General features: G+C 40.2%; 1 protein-coding gene, 1 long non-coding RNA gene and 1 pseudogene across 11 annotated transcripts in view; 2 read left to right on the forward strand and 1 right to left on the reverse strand.

Moving 5' to 3' along the window:
* The window catches only part of APPL1 (adaptor protein, phosphotyrosine interacting with PH domain and leucine zipper 1), a 45,651-nt gene extending 42,118 nt beyond the window's left edge, over positions 1-3,533 (reverse strand). For 4 of the 9 annotated variants that reach the window (XR_013357833.1, XR_013357832.1, XM_077858427.1 and 1 more), the window contains exon 1: positions 2,349-2,488. Coding sequence is in view for 7 of the 9 variants with exons in the window: in XM_077858427.1 (XP_077714553.1) it covers positions 2,349-2,462 (114 nt within the window). In the remaining 2 variants the exon portion in view is untranslated. Of the gene's footprint in view, positions 1-2,348; positions 2,489-3,351 lie in introns of those variants that run through there. The other 5 variants (XM_077858430.1, XM_077858428.1, XM_077858431.1 and 2 more) reach the window with 4 other exon arrangements.
* LOC144289878 (uncharacterized) lies at positions 2,627-13,408 on the forward strand. 2 transcript variants are annotated; one of them, XR_013357835.1, is made up of 3 exons: positions 2,627-2,806; positions 2,983-6,697; positions 8,731-13,408. It is a non-coding gene; the product is annotated as an uncharacterized LOC144289878 (long non-coding RNA). The 2 variants fall into 2 exon arrangements; XR_013357836.1 differs by lacking the exon at positions 8,731-13,408 and having other exon boundaries at positions 2,983-5,576; positions 6,592-7,219.
* Positions 13,409-16,788: 3,380 nt separating this feature from the next.
* LOC144291248 (14-3-3 protein zeta/delta pseudogene) lies at positions 16,789-19,145 on the forward strand (annotated as a pseudogene).
* The last annotated feature ends 4,600 nt before the right edge of the window (positions 19,146-23,745 follow it).

A 23,745-nucleotide genomic window follows, 5' to 3' on the forward strand; every position in this document is an offset into this window, starting at 1 on the left:
TCCACTTTAGTCCCCAATATTTTCTTCCAAACCACCGATACCCACTCAACAAATGGTGATGGTGGTACTTGCTTCATTCCAGCAGGCGTCAAAGGAGTATTTTCAGACAACAAACAGGACTCAAGGTCATTCAAGTGGTTGTTAAACTGAGTTGGTCGAATGCTGAAAGGCTGCACTTGACCAGTCATACCACTAGGACAAACAACCATGAGCACACATTTGCAACCCAATCAAATAAAATATTATCAACTGTAAGGGGCACATATCTCACTATCAGACATGCTAAAATGTGGAAAAAAAGAAAACGTATGTTTCATAATCTGAGAACATTCCATATGACATCAAAGAAGGAAGTCCTCAGTTGGAACTAGTTTCATCTTCATAGTTCTAGCATTGTTCAATTACTGATATTTATCTACACATAAAATCAATTATTTTTAAAAGATCGTATCTGTTCTTAACTAGAAAGTTTCATTTTGCTCCAGATCTCCAAAACAATACTTAAGTATGAACAAGACATCTAGCGTAGCCTTAAAGATTTTCTGTTTCAATAAATAACATAAGCTTTTACAGAATGGGAGATAATTCTAAAGATGTTTATGTCCAATCAACTGGATTTGAACTTGCAAACTGCCATCTATTTTAATACCTAGTTACTATAAATCAAAACTAAAAATGGATAACCGCAACTTAGGATAGTCTTTCATGACCCCAGGCTCTACCTTTTTTTTCTCAGCACTGGCAGACCACTTCTGGTTAGGATCTAATGATCTAAATAAAAACTTCTCTATACCAGGAACTTTAAAAGTTTTCATACGCTTTGCTACTCAACCTCCTGGACTCTATCCTAAATAAATATTCCAAATGAGGACAAAAATTTATGCCCCAAAGCATTAACCTCAGTCCTATATGTAAAAACAAAACTTATGAAAAACTTTAAGTCCAACAGTAGGACAGCTGTTAAGTCACATGAAAAAACATGCAGCCTTTAAATTTTTTTATTCAGAATTTAATACGTGAACATGCTTAACACTACATTGTTAAGTTAAAGCAGATTAAAAATTGTTATGCACAATATAACTTCAATTACATTAAAATATATAAAAGCAAATGAGGAAACACAGTTAACAGGGTTTGCTGCTGGGTGCAGGACAGGTAACTGTTTCCTGTACCTTCCAATTTTTCTTTCTTTCATGACTATGTCTTTTATAATCAGGTACAAAAATAAAAACATTCACTATAACAGCTAAGATTTTGAGAAGTTGAGTGACTTGCCCTGAAGTGAAGTCACAGTGAAGACTAAAACCCTTATATCCTGAATCCCAGAATCTAGGGCTTTCCATCGTACCATAAGTTTTCCCTAAGTATTACTTCCAGGCATCTTCCCTTTTTTTTTTTTTTTTAATTTAAAATATTTTATTTATTTATTCATGAGAGACACACAGAGAGAGACAGAGGGATAAGTAGGCTCCATGCAATAAGCCAGATGCAGGACTCAAATCCCGGCACTCCGGGATCTGCCCTGAGCCAAAGGCAGACACTCAACCACTGAACCACCCACCTGTCCCACGTCTTCCCTTTCTAAATCCCATTTATCCTAATTTTCCAAAGTACCTAGTTCAAGTTATCACTTAAAGAAACTGAAAGAGTATCAAGGCAGCTATTTCATTAAAAAATTACTATAAAACTGATACTAATATGGCACATACTTAATTTAAAAAAAAAAAGAATGCTCAATTTGTAAACTGTGTGAAAAGTTCGAGAAATTAGATGAGTCACATTTTATCCTCCTCACAAGTCGTGGCAAGGGCACCCATTGTGGCCTGCGTGTAAGATTTATGGGCTATAAAAACCAGGCCAGGTAAGAAAAGGTACAGCAACCTGTTGAGCCTTACATAATAAAAGATGACAAAGTGCACCTGACCAACACGTACCACAAAACCTTTACAAAACATCTGAAACAAATACATCTCCTAACTTTATACTTCAGATATCAATAAGAATTTGAACTAGCAAAAAAAAAAAAAAAAAAAGAATTTGAACTAGCTATTCTGGCAGTCAAGATAAACCAAGATGCGGGTTTCTCTCTGTGTCAGTTTAGGCTGATAAGAGTACATTACCAGCAAACAACTGGCCTGTGAAGATAACTTTCGGCATGGGGAAAAAAAAAAAAATCAATTCCACAATCAGAGCCCGACTTCCACTTGGCAATTAAAATTGGCACAAAGTCACAGCAGACGTGTCACACAGGCCAGGGGGACCTAGCCCCTACTTCCTCATCTTTTGGGGCCATATTAAACCGTCAAGACACGCGTGAAATGTATGCAATGGTAGTTCTGAATGCACACCATTTCAGAGGTGGCCAACCAGCAACACGCTCCTAAATCGCTTAAATCACTTGTGTAGGAGACAGGCTTTGAGGATGAGGTCTCCCGATGCAAGTTACAGCGCCCTACCAACATGTAATTTTAAATGTAATTCATCTCGTTCTTCAATATCGAACACGTTAACAAATTGCTAGGTTTCCCTGGACCGTCTCGGGGCTCCAGCAACCGTATTAGCATTACCCCTCCCACCCGCTCCCGAGCACAAAACACGGGGCTTTTATTTTGATGAGTTTATTAAGGGCCAAGTCTGCACCGTTCCGCGCAGCAGTTGGTCGTGCCGCCGCGAAGGCGCCGTCCGTCCGTCACCGGCCGTGCACAGCTCGAGTGACAGCGGCCACAGCCGCGGCCACGACGCGGGACACAGTCCGCGGGGAGGCTCCGAGGCACAGGACGGGCTTCGCCGAGGACTCTCCAGGCGGGTAAATCAGCAGCGTTCCTGCAACTCCTGAGGGAACACTATCCATTTCCTTCCCCAAGGGCTTGCTCAGGGGTCGTGGGATAAGTCTACGGGGGGTGAGGGGGTGAGGGGGTGCTGTTTTATTTTTTTATTTTTTTATTTTTTTATTTTTTTCCTCCTTCTGCATTTCCTCCGAAGAGATCCCAGGATTGGAATTTACGACCTTAGATGACGGCGATGAAAACGCACCTTTCGTCAAATACGAGGGAGCCCCCGCGAACGTACGTGACCGCCGGGCCCACGAGCGCGGGCGGCGGAGCTTCGGCCGCCGCCCGCCGACGTCCCAGACCTCGCGGGTGGCTCTCTCGGCCCAGCGGCGCAGGCCCACGCGGGCCTCGGGCTGGCGGCCGGGCCGCGGCGACCCGGGGCGCGGCCCGCGACGGGCGGGGGCACTGGACGGCGGCGCCCACCTGGGCCGGGGCGGGCACCTGCGGCCGCCGCGGCGCCAGGCCTGGGGTCGGCCCGCCCTGCTCTTTCCCTCGCCTCCCGCCGCCGCCCGCGCCTCACCTGCGGGCTGTCCTCCAGCGTCTCCTCGATGGGCAGCTTGTCGATTCCCGGCATCGTGGCGGAGGGAGGGCGGCGGCAGGAGGAGACACGGCAGCCGCCCACAGCTCGCCGCGCCCGCCCGCCTGCAGCAGCTGACCCCGACCCGCCCTCTCTCGCAGGCGCGGCCGCCGTCGCCGCCCGCGCCGCTCTCGCCAGGCGCCGAGCGGCCGCGCGGGAAATCCCGCCCCCTCGGCCGCCCTGCCCCGCCTCCCGGCGCGCCCATTGGCTCGCAGCGACGCCCGTCAGCGCGGCGGGGCTAGCCCGGAGGGTCCTTCGCGGCTCTGGGTACTGTGGTGAGCGGCGGCCTCGCGGGTGGCGCTGCCTGCTCGCTGCGACCGTCCGCCCTGCGCGCGCCTGTTGATGGAAATTGTGGGGGACCGTCTCTCGCCTTTCAGCGAACCAGAGCCTCGTCTGAGGACCACCACCCCGGGGAGTTTGGGGTGTCTTTGCTCCTCCTGCAACATTTCATCAGAGACCACGGAAGAGGCCCTACTGCCGGGGGCCTTTCTTGCTCCAATTATAACCTTCGCAACCCTGCCCGCAGCGTCCAGTCTGCTCCCCACCCCCACCCTCCCGGCGACAGGGTGCTGGCCCGCTCAGCCGGCTGTGGGATCCCAAGCTGGGTCACTAGCAGGCTTCCCAGTAAATGTATGGACGGTAGACCCGCAGTTATTTTTCTGGGCACTTGGATATCAGTATATTCAGTTAAAAACAGGGGACTTTATTATCGATTCATCGATTCTTACCTGGCCTGGAAGGGCTACGGTGCCTCAATTCAGTCTTCAGTAGTTGTTATAAATCACAAACAAAAACATCTTTTTTTAAATTATTTTTTAAATCGATTTTTTAAAAATTTTATTCATCCATTCATGAAAGACAGAGAGAGAGAGAGAGACAGATTGGCAGAGACACAGGCAGAGGGAGAAGCAGGCCCCATCCTGGGTCTCCAGGATCACGCCCTGGGCCGAAGGCAGGCGCTAAAGCGCTGAGCCACCCGGGCTGCCCAGAAAACATCTTTTAAAGTTTAGCACACACTGGTTAATTATGTGGGTAGCTGACAGGCATATCTGTTAGATCAAAAAGTTGTGGAAGAAGTTTTCAATAGCTTCTTCAGCCTCTAATTTTACAGTAAAGAAGAGTGAAGCTCTGATTCCAACACCTGGTCTGGGTTAGAATTCCTGGTTCTTTGTCCTTCTTCCCCAACCTCACAACTGCCTCATGCATTTCTCTGTAGAGTCACAAGAAGTTTTCATCAGTATGCAAAGAAAATGGCAAAATCATAAGTGTCTTGTAAAATTCTAGCCGTTAGGAACACCTGGCTGGCTCTGTTCCTAAAGCATGCAATTCCCAATATCAGGGCTGTGGGTTTGAGTCCCACATTGGGTGTAGAGATTTAAAAAAAAAAAAAAGTCCAAAATCTTCAAAATAAATAAAACTCTAGCCATTAATCCAATCAATCCATTCCATAAGAAATGCTGAGTAAAAGGACGCCTGGGTGGCTCAGCGGTTGAGCGTCTGCCTTCAGCTGAGGACGTGATCCCAGAGTTCCCGATCAAGTCCCACATCAGGCTCCTGCGTGGAGGCTGCTTCTCCTCCCTCTGCCTGGGTCTCTGTGTCTCTCATGAATAAATAAAGTCTTTAAAAAGAAAAGAAAGAAAGAAATGCTGAGTAAAGATTATTAGTTGTCTGGTTCCACAGACACACTGGAATAGATCCAGATATAGCAGAACAAACCCAAATATGGGAACAGGAACGGAAGTTACGGATTTTAAACTGAAATGCTAGATTTTTCCCATGATCTCTTAAAAGATAAAATCTAGTTTTAAAAGTTTTACCAAGTAGATTGCAGCATTGTTTCACAGAATTATCCTTCGTGTCATAAGCTTTAAATAAGGGTTTTCCCCTTATATTGTTTATCAACTACTCACCCTCAGGAAGAGATTTTTAGTTTTTGAAAGGTGGTTTGGAATCAGTTCTTAGTGTTACTGGTTCTCAACTGCTTTAAAGTTCTCAGCATTGTACAGATTCCAACTCTTTCCTTTGATATTTGTTTTCTATCCTGTCAGCACAGTGGCATGCAACCTGGCTCTAAAGAAGAAAGGTTTTTCAAGGCAAGTGACCTTCTTGGTTGAACTGTGATTGAGCTTATAAATGAAGAAGGTTGTAGCAATTGATAAGAATCAAGAGTAAGTAACAAGTAAAAACAAGTGTAAGAAAGAAGAATAATTATATGTTGTAACTGAGGGGTTTAGCCAGTTAACTTGGCCAAACCAAACAATTCAATGAAAAATTCTGTTAGGTATCTGAATTATCTGGGTAGTGTATTATCATCAGGTTAAGTGGTTTCCCTTATTTGTATTGATGCGCATCTTGACTGTATTTTTGTAAAGGATTCTCAAGCAGCCATCAGGGAGTGGCAAGGAATTCTTGCCAGGTTTAGGCAATTAAAAATGAAACAGACTTGGAGGAACCTTAAAAAAATGAAACAAATAAAAACAAGTTGATATTCAATTAGACGGAGAGGCAGCTTAGTCAAATAATAAAACTAGAAAGAATCTTACCAGGCCTTCTTTTTGAATCCTCTACCTAAGCTACTATATACTCTCTTCATCCAAAAAGATGATTGTATTTACTATATTTTAAAACATTTCTTTTTTTTAATATTTTACTTATTTATTCAGAGAGAGAGAGAGGGAGGCAGAGACACAGGCAGAGGGAGAAGCAGGCTCCATGCAGGGATCCCGATGTGGGACTTGATCCACCTGATGTGGGACTTGATCCCAGGTCTCCAGGATCACACCCCAGGCTGCAGGTGGCGCTAAACCGCTGTGCCACCAGAGCTGCCCTTTTTAAAACATTTCTAAAGCTAAAGAATTCAGTCTCCTTTGGTAACCACTTCAATCAGACTACATTTTGTACAGTTGACCAAGCTCAGTTCCTTTTATACAGGAAATGAGGCTATCTCAGAAAATGCCTGGGGGGCTCCTGTGGATAGGATAGAAAAAATTTGGACAGCTGGTTAATTTTATGAAAGGAAAGGCAGGATTAAACAACACCCACTAAAGAATCCTTTGAGATGTTTCACACATATAATTCATTGAGATGTTTCCATATAATTTACAACAAAAGGACATATAATCTTGTAAATAGATTTGTTAATTATTAGCCTCCTAAAATTATATTTGATCTTCTTATAATTAGGTTTTTACATGACACTCCTTGAAGTTCTGGTCTGTGGTCTATAATAGGAAAGAACCCAACAACTTGAATGATGCTGGAGCTTTACTTTTCAAAATTATCTCCATAGGTCAGTGGTTATCAAACTCACCCACATGCAAAAGTTATCTCCGGGAAGTTGTTAGGGTACAGATTACTGAGCTCAGCTGGAAGATTCTAATGCAGCTGGTCAGAGGTGGCGCTGGGAATCTGCCCAGATAAGCCCAAAGATAATCTTCAAACCACATGTTAAAAGTCTCTATCCAAAATGGAAAATAAGCAGGGACACCTGGCTGGCTCCATCAGTAGAGCATGTAACTCTTAATCTCAGGATTTTGAGTTCAAGCCCCATATTGGGTGTAGCAATTACTTAAAAATAAAATCCTGGGGTGCCTGGGTGGCTCACTCAGCTAAGTGTCCAACTCTATTTTTTTTTTTTAAGTGTCCAACTCTTGATTTCCGCTCAGGTCATGATCTCAGGGCCGTGAGGTGAAGCCCCCTATGGGGCTTGGTGCTAGGCATTGAGCCTGCTTATGATTCTCTCTTCCTCTCCCTCTGGCCCCTCCTTCCTCTAAAAAAACAATAAAGTAAATAAATAAAATTGTCTTAAAAAGGTGAATAACCATTTTTTTCCTAAATAAGCTTGTATTTTAGAAAATTTACAGAATCATGTAAACATTTAGGAAAAGGGCTTTTGGTTCCAGCTGAGGATGGTGAGAGGGACACCATTTCTAGAATCACCTGAAAGAGCTTAGGAATCCTCCTGCTCACAAATATACCCTTAAGAATTCCCTTAATCTGAAATAGAGGAATTCATATTCATAATGTATAGTGCAAATAATTCTGGATTTACCTGATCACTCCTTAATGTGACTCATTTAATAGATAATTCAGTTTTTCTTTTAAGATTTATTTATTTATTAGAGAGACAGAGACACAGGAGGAAGGAGAAACAGGCTCCATGCCAGGACCCCGACGCGGGACTCGATCCTGGGACTCCAGGACCGTGCCCTGGGCCAAAGGCAGGCGCCAAACCATTGAGCTACCCAGGGATCCCCAGTTGTTTTCTAACATCCAGCTGAAATGAATCCAATTCAAGAAATGAGTATATTAATTGGTATCTTGGGAACTTGAGTCTCTTCTATCTACTTTGAAACATTAGAACCAGCGGTAGAGGGATCCCTGGGTGGTGCAGCGGTTTAGCGCCTGCCTTTGGCCCAGGGCACGATCCTGGAGACCTGGGATCGAATCCCACGTCAGGCTCCCGGGGCATGGAGCCTGCTTCTCCCTCTGCCTATGTCTCTGCCTCTCTCTCTCTCTGTGTGACTATCATAAATAAATAAAATTAAAAAAAAAAAAAAAAGAACCAGTGGTAGAGTTGGGGAAAACTTTGGGCAATTGGAAGGTAAAATCAAAAGTTCTGAGCTGGATAAGCAGCAAGGACCAACTGCTTTTATTTTTTTCTACTTTTCTACTTTTCATTAATTACCATTAAAAGTTTGTTTACTTATATAAGTAATCTCTACATCCAACATGGGGCTTGAACTCACACCCCGGAGTCACCTGTTCTTCTCACAGAGCCAGCAGGTGCCCTAAATATTAAATGTTTTGATGCCTTATATTTTTTTTTAAGATTCATTTATTTATTTGAGAGAGAGAGCTTGTGAGCAGGGAGGAGCGAGCTTTGAGGGAGAGAGAGACAGAGAGACAGAGAGAGAGAAGCAGACTCCCAGCTGAGCATGGAGCTCTACTCAGGGCTCCATCTCACAACCCTGAGATCATGACCTGAGCCAAAATCGGGAGTCAGGTGCTTAACAAACTGAGCCACCCAAAAGCCCTGCCCCTTTAATGCTTTTATTTATTTTTTTAAGATTTTATTTATTTGAGAGAGAGAGAGAGAGAGAGAGAGAGAGAGAGCATGAATGGGGGGAGGGGCAGAAGCAGACTCCCCTGCTGAGCAGGTAGCCTGACATGGAGCCTGACCCAGGTGCTTAACCAACTGAGCCACCCAGGTGCTTTTATTTATTCTTAACCAACTGAGCCACCCAGGTGCTTTTATTTATTCTCTAATGCTTTTATTATTTTTTAACTTTTTTTAAAAAAAATTTATTTATTTATTCATAGAGACAGAGAGAGAGAGAGAGGCAGAGACACAGACAGACGGAGAAGCAGGCTCCATGCAGGGAGCCGGATGTGGGACTCCATCCCCGGTCTCCAGGATCACACCCTGGGCTGCAGGCGGTGCTAAACTGCTGCGTGACTGGGGCTGCCCTATTCTCTGATGCTTTTAAAACAGCTTTCCTTTTCTTCATTTTCCCTCTTTATCATATCTAAAGAAACCAATATTTTCTAAATCAGAAGACTGTGCTCATTATCCTACAGAAAATCCTGATACTATTTTAAACAGTATTATCACCCTTGCTAGTGTTTGAAATCACTTTGATTTAGGGGCTTTTGAGGCCAAAACAAATACTTTTAAATCAACAAATATATATTGTGATTGTTCTGGAGAAATGGTATAGGTACCAAAAAGAACAAAGGTTATTATTACCTTGTTTTTGTGTTTTGGTTTTTTTCTGGTTTTGTTTTGTTTTGTTTTTTGGAAGTGGGCAAGGAGAGATGGCCTAAGACTAAAAGACATCAGGCGGCTTAGAACACTTTTAACCCTGAGGAATTCGAGGAGCAACAGGTAAGTCAGTGGAGAAGAGATTACTCTTAGAGAAGTTAATATATCCCATGACTGTTTAATCATTATAAACATTTTAATTTTCACAGAACCACAGAGGGCAGTAAAAAATAGAATAAGTGCAAATTGATTAAACTAGTACTGTTTTTCCCATGGCTAATAATGCAAGAGTCTCAGGGTTAAATAGCAAGCTCCTCCTTCCAAGAACACTAGATGGTGCTCTGAATTTAGTTTTGGGATTCATACTGCTTCAGGAAATGGCTGTCTTCATTCAACAAATATTTATTAGGTAATGAACAAAATATTAAAAAATCCCAGCCCTTGTGGAACTAAAGTTTATTGGTAATGTTGGGAAGAAAGGCAGACCAAAAACAACAAACATAATAAATAGAAGCATAGTATATTAAAAAGCGATAAGTCTGTGAAAAATAGAACAGGGAAAATAGGCTTGGAGGCAGTTCCAATTTTAAACAGGCTCATCAGGGACGACTAGGTGGCTCAGCAGTTGAGCATCTGCCTTTGGCTCAGGGCATGTTCCTGCTATCTGGGGATCAAGTCCACATCGGGCTCTCTGTGGGGAGCCTATGTCTCTCTCTGCCTATGTCTCTGCCTCTCTCTCTGTGTGTCTCTCATGAATAAATAAATAAAATCTTTAAAAATAAAAATAAACAGGCTCATCGGAGTAGACTTTATTGAGGTGAGATCTAAACAGAAACTTGAAGGTGTCACTGGAGTAAGTGATGGGGACATCTGGGGAAAAAGTGTTCCAGAAAGAGGAACCACCAAGGCAGAGGCCCTCAGCCCTAAGCCAGGAGTGTCCCAGACTCTTTTAAGAATTGCATAAAGCATCTTTTCATGTATCTGTTGGCCATCTGTGTATCTTCTTTGGAAAAATGTCTATTTAGGTCCTCTGCCCATTTTTTAATTGGACTATTTGGGTTTTGGGGGTGTTAGGTTGTATAAATTCTTTATATTTTTTGGTATAGAATTTGTATAAATTCTTTATATATTTTATAAATTCTTTATATTAACCCCATCACAGAGAAATCATTTGCAGATATCTTCTCCCATGCAGTAGGTTGCCTTTTTGTTTTGATGCTGGTTTCCTTTGCTGTGCAAAACTTTTTACTTTGGTGTAGAAGACATTACTGGCCAACAGACACGCGAAAAGATGCTCAATATCTCTAATCGTTGGTGAAATACAAATCAAAACCACAATGATATATCACCTCACACCTGTCAGAATGACTAGTATCAAAAAGATAAGAATGAAAAAGAAAAGAATGGGGTGCCTGGGTGACTCAGTGGGTTAAGTGTCTGCCTTTGGCTCAGGTTGAGATCTCCAGGTCCTGGGATTGAGTCCTGTGTTGGGCTCCCTCCTCAGCGGGGAGTCTGCTTCTCCCTAAGCCTCTCCCCCAGCTCATGCTCTCTCTCTCCCTCTCTCTCTCTCTCTCTCTTTCAAATAAATAAAATCTTTAAAAGAAAGAAAGAAAGAAAGAAAGAAAGAAAGAAAGAAAGAAAGAAAGAAAGAAAGAAAGAAAGAAAGACCAAGTGTTGGTGAGGATGTAGAGAAAAGAGAACCTTCATGTACTGTTGGTCGAGATGTAAATTGGTGCAACCACTACAGAGAACAGTATGGGGGTTCCTCAAAAAATTAAAATTAGAAATACTGTATGTGGGCAGCCTGGGTGGCTCAGCTGTTTAAGTGCCTTCCTTCGGCCCGGGGCGTGGACCCAGAGTCCCGGGATCAAGTCCCGCGTTGGGCTCCCTGCATGGAGCCTGCTTCTCCCTCTGCCTGTGTCTCTGCCTCTCTCTCTCTCTCTCTCTCTCTGTCTGTCATGAATAAATAAATAAAATCTTAAAAAAATTTAAAAAAAAGAAATACTATATGATCCAGTAATCACACTACTGGATATGTAAGAAAGATACCTAAGATAGATATCTAAGGTATCTAAGAAACATATCAAAGAAAATAACACTAATTCAAAAAGATATATGCACCGCTATGTTCACTGCAGTATTATCTACAATAGTCATGATATAGAAGCAACCTAAGTGTCCATTGATAGATGAATTGATAAAGAAGATACATTATATACATATACAATGTATAAAAAAGAATAAGCCATAAAAAAGAGTGAGATCTTGCCATTTGTGACAATACAGGTTGACTGAAAAGGTATTATGCTAAGTGAAAAAATAAAGAACAAAACCATATGATTTCACTTATATGTAGAATCTAAAACAAACAAAAAAACAAACCCCGGAAATAGACTCATAAACACAGAGAATGAACTGAAAGTTGTCAGAAGGGAGAAGGGTTGGGAGATGGGAGAAATAGGTGAAGGAGATTAAAAGATGCAAACTTCTGGTTATAAAATAAGTCACAGAGATGAAAAGTACAGCATAAAGAATATAGTCAATAATATCACAATTACTTTGGTGACAGATGGTAACTACACCTAGTGTGATGAGCATTGCATAATGTATAGAATTGTGAAATCATGTGTTTTACACCTGAAAAGAATATAACATTGCATGTCAACTATACTTAATACAAATGAAAAAAAGAATTTCATAGAGACCAGGGTGGCAGAAAGGAACAGCCAGGGGAGACAGTCCGAGGGGGAAGAGGGAGGAAGAGAAGACTAGTTCACATAAAGCCTTGTGGCCTATAATAATAAACTCCATATTTTTTTGAAATACTGTGATTAAAAGGAAAAATTACATCAGTAATTTAGCTAAATCATATCCTGTATACAGGGTCAAAAGCAATGTCTTAATAATGGAAGACAATGAGTTCACGTTAAAACAGTTGTATGATTTTTTTCCTCTTCCCTTCCTGAATAATTCAGTCCTCATGTCATTTGGTGGGGCCAAATGAAGTAGGAATCTGGGCAAGATTGGTGAGCCCCAAGGGCCCAGAACATGGGATGGGAGTCCAATCAAGGTAAGGAGGGACCCCCACAAAGGGCTACCCTCATGTGGGGTGTCAGAGCCAGTGTAAGATGAAGAGGATGTCTTCATAGGTGGGTGTTAGAGCACAAGAGGGATACAGAGGCTACTTTGGTGGAGAGGCAACTAGGGAAAGGATGCAGGAAGAAACGTCAGGTGAGGAGAGCATCTGTGTGAGAGGGCAGTTCTGGAGTCCAGGTACGACAAGGAAGACTTTTATGTAGGTTGGGAGCCTGGTGCAGGATTTCAGAAAGCAAGGAGTAAGGTGAATATCTATGAAGAAGGGCAGCTTAGTGTAGAGTCTCAGAGCCTGAGTGGGCTGAAGAAAGCACCCATATAGAGAGTAGATCAATGTGGAGGGTCAGAACCCAAGCAGGGAGAGAAGGGGTTTTGTGTTTGAGGAAGTACGTAGAACAGACTACAGGTGCTTTAGTGGGGTAAGGAAGGCTTCTATGTAGGAAGGCAGCCTGGCATGCATGAGATGTCAGAGCTCACATGAGGGAATAGGGCATCTCTCTCTCTTTTTTAAAGATTTTATTTATTTATTCATGAGAGAGGCAAGCTTCCTACTGGGAGCCCGATGTGGGACTCTATCTTAGGACCCCAGGATCCTGACCTGAACCAAAGGCAGATGCTCAAACCACTGAGCCACCCAGGTGTCCCAGGACATCTCTTCAGAGAGAGGGTGGTAACCATGGAAGTTTGGTTACATAGGGGGAATATATCAAATAAGTGAATATATATTGAGGATCACAGAAACCAGGTTTCTCACTGTCAGAGAAAGGAATTACAAATACGGAAAAGGAAATAGAATGAACTCTATGGTGCTAGTTTGGAATTACGTGCATACCTTGTGTTTTGTGTGCTTTGTTTTATTGTGCTTCTCAGAGACGGCATTTTTTTTTTTTACACAAATTGAAGGTTTGTGGCAATCTTGCATCAAACAAGTCTATTGGTGCCATCTTTTCAACAACATTGACTCACTTCATGTCTCCGTGTTCTACTTTGGTAATTGTCACAATATTTCAAACCTTTTTCATTATTATCATATTTATTATCATATTCGCTATGGTGATCTGTGATCAGTGATCTGTGATGTTACTATTGTAATTGTTCTGAGGTGCCAGGAACCTATATAAGATGGCAAACTTAATCCACAAAGTTTGTGTGTGTTCTGATTATTCTACAAACCCCTGTTCCCCAATATCCCTCTACTATTCCTTGACACACAACAATACTGAAATTGGGTCAGTTAATAACCCCTACAATGGCCTCTACATGTTCAGGTGAAAGGAATAGTCAGTTGCTAGGGAAACCTCATTGTCTTTTTTTTTTTTTTAAGATTTTGTTTATTTATTTGACAGAGAAAGAGAGACCGAGAGCACAAGTAGGCAAAGTGACAGGCAGACAGGGAAGGAGAACCTAAGCAGGGAGCCCAACGTAGGGCTCCATCCCAGGACCCTGGAATCAGGTCCTGAGCCAAAGGCAGATGGCTTAACTGACTGAGCCACCCAGATGCCCCCTTCATTGTCTTATTTAAGAAATTGCCACAGCCCCTCCAAACTTCAGCAATTGCCATCCTAATCAGTCAGCAGCCATCAACAGGGAAAATCAGGGTAACTTTCCCCATCATGATGAATAATGAAATTATAACTCATTAGGGACACTCATTAGGACATCTAGTACTCATAACTCATTAGGCTCACTTGGTTGAGCATCTGCCTTTGGCTCAGGTCATGATCCTGGGGTCCTGAAATAGAGCCTGCTTCCCTCTCAGGCTCTCCACTCAGCATGGAGTCAGCTTCTCCCTCTGTTCCATCCCCTGCTCATGCTTGTGCTCTCTCTCTCTCTCTCTGAAATAAATAAAATCTTTTAAAAAATTGTAACTCATTAAATAAAATGAATCCATCCTGATAGAAATAAATGAATAAATAAAAAGTTCGTAAAAAATAGAATATTTACATAGGTATAAAGTACCCCCCCACACACAAAATATTGGATTATAAAGGGGGAAAGAATAACTTCATAGTGGGGAAGCATCTTAATCAAATGCTCAGAGTTAAACATCACTAGTAATGGGACAAATAAAAGTCATGTGCTATCTGATAGCAAATAATGAAAAGAACGTAGCATCATTTCTGTGACTTCCTGCCAAAGATGCTTAACTTGAATCTAATCATGAGGAAACATCAAACAAACCTTAAGTGAAGGATGTTCCACAAAGTAGCTGACGGTAATCTTCAAAAGTGTCCAAGTCATGAAAAATCAAGGAAATACTGAACATCTGTTGCTAATTGGCTGAGACTAAAGAGTCACAACTGAAGGCAATATATGATTCTGAGCTGTATCCTTTTACTGTAAAGGATGCTATTTGGGACAATGATGAAACCTGAAAGGAGTTTGATGGTTAGATGATAGTGATAAATCAATATTAATTTCCTGACTTAGATGCTCTTCCTGTGAGTGTATAGGAGAATGTCCTTGCTTGCAGGAAAAACACACTGAAGTATGCAGGGGTGATAATGAAGTATCAGAACAGCAACTGCTTCAAGTGATTGGAGAGAAAAAAGTTTGTACTGTACTTGCAACTTTTCTGTACATTTGAGATTGTTCCAAAATTAAATAGAAAATGTTAAAAATGAAAATGAAAACTGGTAATAGTTATAATCATGAATGGATCAGTGACATGATACATTAATAAATTATTTTTTCCTTAAAAACTTTTTAAATTCTAAAGAGAGATTATTAAGTAAATAGATGTCATGGCTATAGAAGAGATTGAGGGTAAGGGATAAGACTTTGAGGCTTTGAAAGTAAAGGATTCCAGGGATCATTTTTGCTCTTTACTGCCCCTGTCCCACAAAGTGTATCTCCTTTAATGGGGACCCAAACACCTCCAAGAATTCTCAGGTACTCCATGACAGCTACCTTATTTGATTATGACCTTTGAGAAATATACATTTATTTTAAGGCAATTCCACTCTGAAATAATATTATTTCCAGGTATCTTCTAGTACTAAAATGATCTCACTTATTTAGGTTACATGAGTGAGGTATATAACAATAACTATTTTAGATAAAGTTAGCCCCTCAAGTATTTTTATTTTATTTTTTTTAAAAGATTTATTTATATATTTGAGAGAGAGAGTACATGCGAGCACAGGTTGGGGGGGCAGAGGCAGAGGGACAGAGAATCTCAAGCAAAATCTGCACTGAGCCCACTACCCCAAGATCAATCCCATGACCCCAAGATCAGGACCTAAGCCAAAATCAGGAGTAGGATGCTTAACCGACTGCATCACCAAGTGTTTTAGAATGTTTATTATTTTTAGAATGTTTATCACTTTACATTTCTGCTGCCAATTGTCATTAGTATTTTACCTTCTCATTCTGAAAACTATATTTCAATTCTGAGATAATTCAGTTTGCTATATACTTGCTCATTTGTTTATAAGATTAGAAATACAATTTCCAGGTTAGAAACTCTCCTTCATCTGTCTTCCCTTCTTAGTTAATGATGTCATTATCCAACTCTTCACTTAAGCTAGAAATATGGGCATCACATTCACTTCTCCCTCCACCTCCCCTAACACACACACACACAAACACACACACACACACCTACACCTGATTGGCCTTAAGTTACGTTGCTTTTCTTGAAACATCTCTGCCTCAAAACATTTCTGAAAAGCCTTCATAATAACATTGACAATGGTAATAAATTCTAGCGAACAGTTTAATGTTTACTGTGTATCAGGCACTATTCCAAGGGCTTCACAAATTATCTCATTTAATTATCAATTAGGTACTATAATTATCCACATTTTATTATAGAGGAAAGTGAGCACAAAGAGGCTAAGTTACATGCCTAAGGTCACACAGCTAAAAAGAGAAGGTCCTGGAATTTGAACCCAGGTAGTTTGATACGAGAGTTGGGCTCTTACCCATTCTCAGGCCTGGTCAATCTCACCCAAACAGATTTGGGCCCTTTTCCGCTTTCATAAACTCTTGTACATATATCTTTATTATATTCTTATATTTTGTATTTATATATTGGTGTTCCTCAAAGACTAAGAATTTTATTATTTATGTTTACAAAAGGAGAGAGAGAGGAACCTGGCTGGCTCAGTCAGTAGAGCATGCAACTCTTGATCTCAGAGTTGAGTTCAAGCCCCACATTGGGTGGAGAGACTACTTAAAAAAAATAAAACTTGAAAAAAAAAACAGTAGAGAGAATAATGAATCCACATTATTTTATCTTTATTCATTAGATATAATAAATTTGCATATACCCATCACTCCAATCCAAAACTTAACATTTTGCAACACTTGCCCTAATTTTCTGTTTTCTTATTTTCCTGAAGTATTGTAAGCAAAACACAGACATCTTGAAATTTTACCTATAAATACTAAAGTAGAATCTTTTCTACAAGGTTTTTTTTTTTTTTTTTTTTTTTTTACAGAACCATAAGCACAGTGTCTCACTTAACAAAGTTAATTACTATCTTCTTAGCCATCAGTTTCTTGAAGACAGAAACCATTTCAGCTCCTGGCTACCTAGCGTACCCTTGATGTATGCTGGAGTTTAACAAATGTTGTGATTCAAAAGGTTGTTTGTTGTTTGTTTTAGTTAATAAGAACCATAACATTCATGCTCCAGAAACAGTGTTATAAGTAACAATCAGGTCTTCAGGTTAACCAACAACTCTCATTTAATTTGCGATGATTAGATTAAGTGGCACTAAAGTGTAGGCCTAAATCCAAAACTGTTTCATCTTTGAATATTGTGTGTGGGGATAGCCTGAGTCTAATTTAGGCTAGCTCAGAGCTTTCTTGTTTCCACTGTCAATCTGGGGAGAACAGAAGGACAAGGACTAGACTGAGTGGGAGTATTCATTGGTAAAGATTTCCTAGAAGGAAATATGACAGCTTCCCCCCAAAATAATATACTCTTCAAAGAAATTTTTCACGGAAATACTCCTGCATATACGCTAAAATGTATGTACGGGGTATTCGCTGCCAAAATATTTATTGTAGTTTAAAAAGTTGGAGACGGAGACTGCTGAGCCCCTGTCCGTCCGCCACCACTCACTCCAGACACAGAACTTCCAGTCACGGATAAAAATGAGCTGATGCAGAAGGCCAGACTGGCCAAGCAGGCTGAGCGATATGATGACATGGCAGCCTGCAGGAAGTCCGTAACTGAGCAAGGAGCTGAATTATCCAATGAGGAGAGGAATCTTCTCTCAGTTGCTTATAAAAATATTGTAGGAGCTCGTAGGTCATCTTGGAGGGTCGTCTCAAGTATTGAGCAAAAGACGGAAGGTGCTGAGAAAAAACAGCAGATGGCTCGAGAATACAGAGAGAAAATTGAGACTGAGCTAAGAGATATCTGCAATGATGTACTGTCTCTCTTGAAAAGGTCTTTGATCCCCAGTGCTTCACAAGCAGAGAGCAAAGTCTTCTATTTGAAAATGAGAGGAGACTACCACTGTTACTTGGCCAAAGTTGCTGCTGGTGATGACAAGAAAGGGATTGTGGATCAGTCACAACAAGCATACCAAGAAGCTTTTGAAATCAGCAAAAAGGAAATGCAACCAACACATCCTATGAGATTGGGTCTGGCCCTTAACTTCTCTGTTTTCTATTACGAAATTCTGAACTCACCGGAGAAAGCCTGCTCTCTTGCAAAGACAGCTTTTGATGAAGCCATTGCTGAACTTGATACATTAAGTGAAAAGTCAAAGACAGCACACTAATAATGCAATTACTGAGAGACAACTTGACATTGTGGATATCGGACACCCAAAGAGACGAAGCTGAAGCAGGAGAAGGAGGGGAAAATTAACCGGCCTTCCAACTTTTGTCTGCCTCATTCTAAAATTTACACAGTAGACCATTTGTCATTCATGCTGTCCCACAAATCATTTTTTGTTTACGATTTATGACAGGTTATGTTACTTCTATTTGAATTTCTATATTTCCCATATGGTTTTTATGTTGAATATTAGGCGAGTAGAGCCAGTTAACATTTAGGGAGTTGTCTGTTTTCATCTTGAGGTGGCCAATATGGGGATGTGGAATTTTTATACTAGTTATAAATGTTTGGCATAGTCCTTTTTGTACATTGTGGCTTCACAAGGGCCAGTGTTAAAACTGCTTCCATGTCTAAGCAAAGAAAACTGCCTACATATTGTTTTTTCCTGGTGGGGAATAAAAGGGATAATTGGTTCCAGATACAGGTGTAGTTATTGTGGGTACTTTAAAGTTTGGAACACTTACAAGGCTGTAGTAGAAATGGGTATCCTGTAGATATTACATGTGAACCATGAGTATCTGTGGAATACTCATTCTCAATGTGCACACCTTTGACTACAGTTGCAGAAGTGTTCCTTTAGTTGTGACCCAGTTTACTCTGGATAAGGGCAGAAATGGTTCACATTCCATTATTTGTAAAGTTACCTGCTGTTTGCTGTCATTATTTTTGCTACACTCCTTTTATTTGTATTTAAATGTTTTAGGCAACCTAAGAACAAATGTACAAGTAAAGATGCAGTAAAAAGGAATTGCTTGATATCCATTACTTTATGGATAAAGTATCCATCCCTTCTCACTTTATCCGTTACTTTATCAAGCATAGCAGCAAAACAAAAATTCCATGTATTTAACTTTTTTTGTTGTTGTTTTGGTTTGGTTTTTTGCTTTTGTGATTTTTTTTTTTGATACTTGCCTAACATGCATGTGCTGTAAAAATAGTGAACAAGGAAATAACTTGAGATGATGGCTAGCTTTGTTTAATGTCTTATGAAATTTTCATGAACAATCCAAGCATAATTGTTAAGAACACGTGTATTAAGTTCATGTAAGTGGAATAAAAGTTTTATGAATGGAAAAAAAAGTTGGAGACAACCCTAAGTGCCCATTATCAGAGATATAATTCAATAAATTATGGTTCATCCACCTGATGCAGTGTCAAGCAGCTATTGAAGGGTGAGGTAGAGCTATAGGTACTGATACAGTGTCATGTTCATGTAGAGAAGACCCACTGTAGAGCAACATATATGTCTGACTCCATGTGGATAAAAATGTGTGTGCACATCTGCCTATGATATCAAGCACTTCAAAAAAGGTAGGAAGGAGAAGCACAAACTGTTGGTAATGGTAGCAAATACTAGGTTGGGAAGTATATGGGGAAGAATTGAAGGAGATAATCATATCTTGCTCTATGTACTGTTATATTGAATGAATCTTTTATTTTTATTTTTTTAAAGATTTTATTTGAGAGTGAGTGAGAGAGAGAGCATGAGCTGGGGGTGTGGAGGGGCAGAGGGAAAAGCAGACTCTCTGCTGAGCAGGGAGCCCAATGAGGGGCTTGATCCCAGGACTCTGGGATCATAACTTGAGCTGAAGGCAGATGCTTAATTGACTGAGCCACCCAGTCACCCCTTGAATGAATCCTTTAAAAATAAAAATACGGGACACCTGGGTGGCTCAGCGGTTGAGCGTCTACCTTTGGCTTAGGGTGTGATCCCGGAGTCCTAGGATCGAGTCCTACATCAGGCTTCCTGCATTGAGCCTGCTTCTCCCTCTGCCTATGTCTTTGCCTCTTTCTCTGGGTCTCCCATGAAAAAAAATAAATAAAATCTTTAAAAATTTTTTAAAAATAAAAATACATTTTTTTCAGGTGATTTCATATGAAAAATTTAAAATCAAGGGCATGAGCTCAGCAGGGAGTCTGCTTGAGATTATTTCTCCCTCTGCCCCCCCTTCTCTCTTTCTCAAATAAATAGAATAAGTAAATCTTTAAAAAATAGAGTGTGATATGTGCAAGGCACTATACTGAAAATAATTTTAACTGAATTCAAAATGTAAAAGTAAGAAACTATACTCGAGATTTGAGAAAAACAAAGGCTGAGATGTTTTTTAAATGTTATAAATTAAGTGAGCTTATTCAGCTAGCATTTATTTAATATCTCTTGTGTGATGGGCACTGTAATGGGAGAGAGAGAAATGTGTATGAAACCTCTCAAGTCTCCTGATTCTGGAAAAGATACTATGTGTCTCAAATAACAGTGGCAGATGGGGCCTTAGGAATGACAAAGTGCCAGAGCTGTGAACTGTTCAAGATAACTCAGGAGTTCTAAACTCAGATTTTTCATTTTAATTTAATTTTTAATTTTTCTTATTTAAGCAGAGTTGATATAATGTTATATTAGTTTCCATGCACATTAAGCTCTGATTTTTTACTTATTTATTTATTCAATAAGCTCAGTTTTTTTTAAGGTTTTATTTATTTATTCATGAGATAGAGAGAAAGAGAGAGAGAGAGGCAGAGACATAGGCAGAGGGAGAAGCAGGCTCCATGCAGGGAGCCTGATGAGGGACTTGATCCCTGGACTCCAGGATCACACCCTGAGCAGAAGGCAGACTCCTAACCACTGAGCCACCCAGGCGTCTCAAGCTCCAATTTTTAAAACAAATTCCCTTCTCATTAAATTTTAGTTACAGAATGTCAAAATGTCTTCTAATATGTGGATTACATTGGGTGATACATAGTTTATAAAAAAAACTTAGCACATTAAACAACCGTAAACCTACAGCATTTGCATTGCCTGTCCAGTTTACAAATGTCACCTCTTTCTAGTACCACGCATCCATCCACCTACCCATTTGTTCACTTGTTCAACAAATATTTTATTGAGTGTCCACTTTGTCACAGTTCTAGGAGATGCTGAAGGTGTAAGAGCAAAAAATTATTTTATTTCCAAAAACACGTTTTAATGTTTAAAAAAATACAGTCTCAAATAGAACATATAATTCCTATGCAAAAGTAAAGGACAAATGTCATTAAAGCTTTGCTTATTGCATTTCACAGACCATGAGCATAATAATTGTATGGTTGATTTGTAAAACTCTGCTAAAACACCTAAGACATTGAGCATTTTTCCTGATGTTAATGATTTGGGACTTAATTGAAATACACAATTAGAAAATAAACTGTTAGCAAAACCTCAGTGGATTTACTAATTAGTAAAACAAAATATAAACCTCTCAATTTTTTACTTCATCTTGTACATATAGATGTTTAAAATGTAGACTATCGAATTTTATGATTCGTAGACTCTTCAATGTCAATGTGTCAGGCTTTTTATTTCTGATATCAAAATAAGTATTAAAAGATACTGAGAATAGGGGCACCTGGGTGGTTAAGTTAGGTGTCTGACTCTTGATTTCAGCTCAGGTTGTGATTTCAGGGTTGTGAGATCAAGCCTGGCTTTGGGGTCTGTGCTGGGCATGGAACCTAAGATTCTCTCTCTCCGGCTTCCTCTGCCCCTCCTCCCACCCCCTTTGCACTCCCTCTCTCTCCCCTCGAACAAAAAGATTGAGGATATATCCATGTTTTTACAACATTTTTCTTCATTTATCAGTACCCTTTGATGTTTATACAATGAAATCATTGATGAACATGTTATGGTGGCCATCAATTGATAAAGTCAGCAGAACAGGGAATTTAGAGACAGAAAATTTGAGTCAAGCCTGTGCCACTGGCTAGTCGGTGGGAATTTACAACTGAACTCTCAGTTTCTGTTTTCTTAGCCACAAGAGTAGGGGATTTGTGAAAGAATTAATATAAATATTTTAAATACTTTTGAAGCAGGATCCCTGGGTGGCTCAGTGGTTTGGCACCTGCCTTCAGCCCAGCGCATGATCATAATATTTAATATTTAATAATCACATATCCATCCATCAATTTATTTTATTTTTTAAATAAATGCATTTTATTTTTTTCAAAGATTTTATTTATTTGAGAGACAGAGAGAGCATGAATAGGGGGAGGGGCAAAGGGAGAGGGAGAAGCAGATTCCCCACTGAGCAGGGAGCCCAACCAGGGGCTTGTCCCGGGATCATGACATGAACTGAAGGCAGATGTTTAACCGATTGAGCCACAGGTCCCAAATAAATGCATTTTAAAACAAATTGCAGATAAATATATTTCTCTCCTAACATGCATATCATTAACTACAGTTCAATACTTATTTATGTTTTAATTGATAAAATTTTATGCAGAGTGAAACAAATCTTAAAGAATACCAATCAATGAGTATTGACAAATGCCTAACTCTGTGTAATACAAACTTCAACAAAGTCTAGAACTTTGCCATCGTTACCTAAGTTTCCTGATTCTGCTTCCCATTCAGTCCCCATCTCCACCTCCACCCTTACTTTCAGATTTTTTCAATACTACTATTTTTCTCTGTTCTTAAACACCACATAAATGAAATCATACTGCAGGTATTCTTTTGTATAAGGTTTCTTTGACTTAGGATGTTTTTATATTCATCAAAGTTGTTACATATATTGGTATTATATACCTTTATATTGCTGAATTGAAGTCAATTGTATAACTATACCATAGTTTGTTTATCCACTTTCCTGTTAGTAGATACCTAGTTGCCAGTTTTGGATGTTATGAATAAAGCTTCTATGAATATTCTCATGCAAGTCTTTTTGTGGATATATGTTTACATTTTTCTAAGAAAGGAATTGTTGGGTCATAACAGGTGTATGTTGGGCAGCTCTGGTGGCCCAGCGGTTTAGCACCACCCTCAGCCCGGGGTGTGGTCCTGGAGACCCGGGAGCGAGTCCCATGTCAGGATCCCTGCATGGAGCCTGCTTCTCCCTCTGCCTGTGTCTCTGCCTCTCTCTCTCTTTCTCTCTCTCGCTCTCTCTCTCTGTGTCTGTCATGAATAAATAAATAAAATCTTAAAAAAAGAATAACAGGTGTATGTTTAGTTGTTTGCTGCTAGCTTATAGAATTAAGTTGATTTTTGTGTATTTACGTTTTTTTAAAAAAAAAAGATTTTTATTTATTTATTCATTCGAGACACAGAGAGGGAGAGAGAGGCAGAGACACAGGCAGAGGGAGAAGCAGGCTCCATGCAGGAGCCCAATGTGGTACTCGATCCTGGGTCTCCAGGATCAGGCCCTGGGCTGAAGATGGCGCTAAACTGCTGAGCCACCCGGGCTGCCCATATGTATTTACCTTTATTCTATGACTTCGCTAAATTTACTTATTAGTTTAAGTAGCTATTTTGTAGATTCTTAAGATTTTTCAATGTAAACAATGATGTCATCTGTGAATAGAGAAGTTTACTTCTTTCTTTCTGATCTATATGACTTTTATTTCTTTTTCTTGCCTTATTGCACTGGCTTAGATCAACATATTGTTGGTTGGAAATACTGAAAGTGAACCTCCTTGGCTTGTTAATAATTGTAGAGAAAGCAATCAATATTTCACCATTAAATATGATGTTAGAAGGGTTACCTAGATGGCTCAGTCAGAGGAGCAAGTGGCTTTTGATCTTGGGATTGTGAGTCTAACCCCCACAGTTGGTGTAGAGATTACATAAATAAATAAACTTTAAAAATGAAAAAATAAGATGTTAGTTGACAATTTCTATAGATGCCCTCTATCAGTTTGGGGAAGTTACTTCTAA

The sequence above is a fragment of the Canis aureus genome, chromosome 19 (genome assembly GCF_053574225.1).
Source record: "Canis aureus isolate CA01 chromosome 19, VMU_Caureus_v.1.0, whole genome shotgun sequence".
Lineage (NCBI taxonomy): Eukaryota > Metazoa > Chordata > Mammalia > Carnivora > Canidae > Canis > Canis aureus.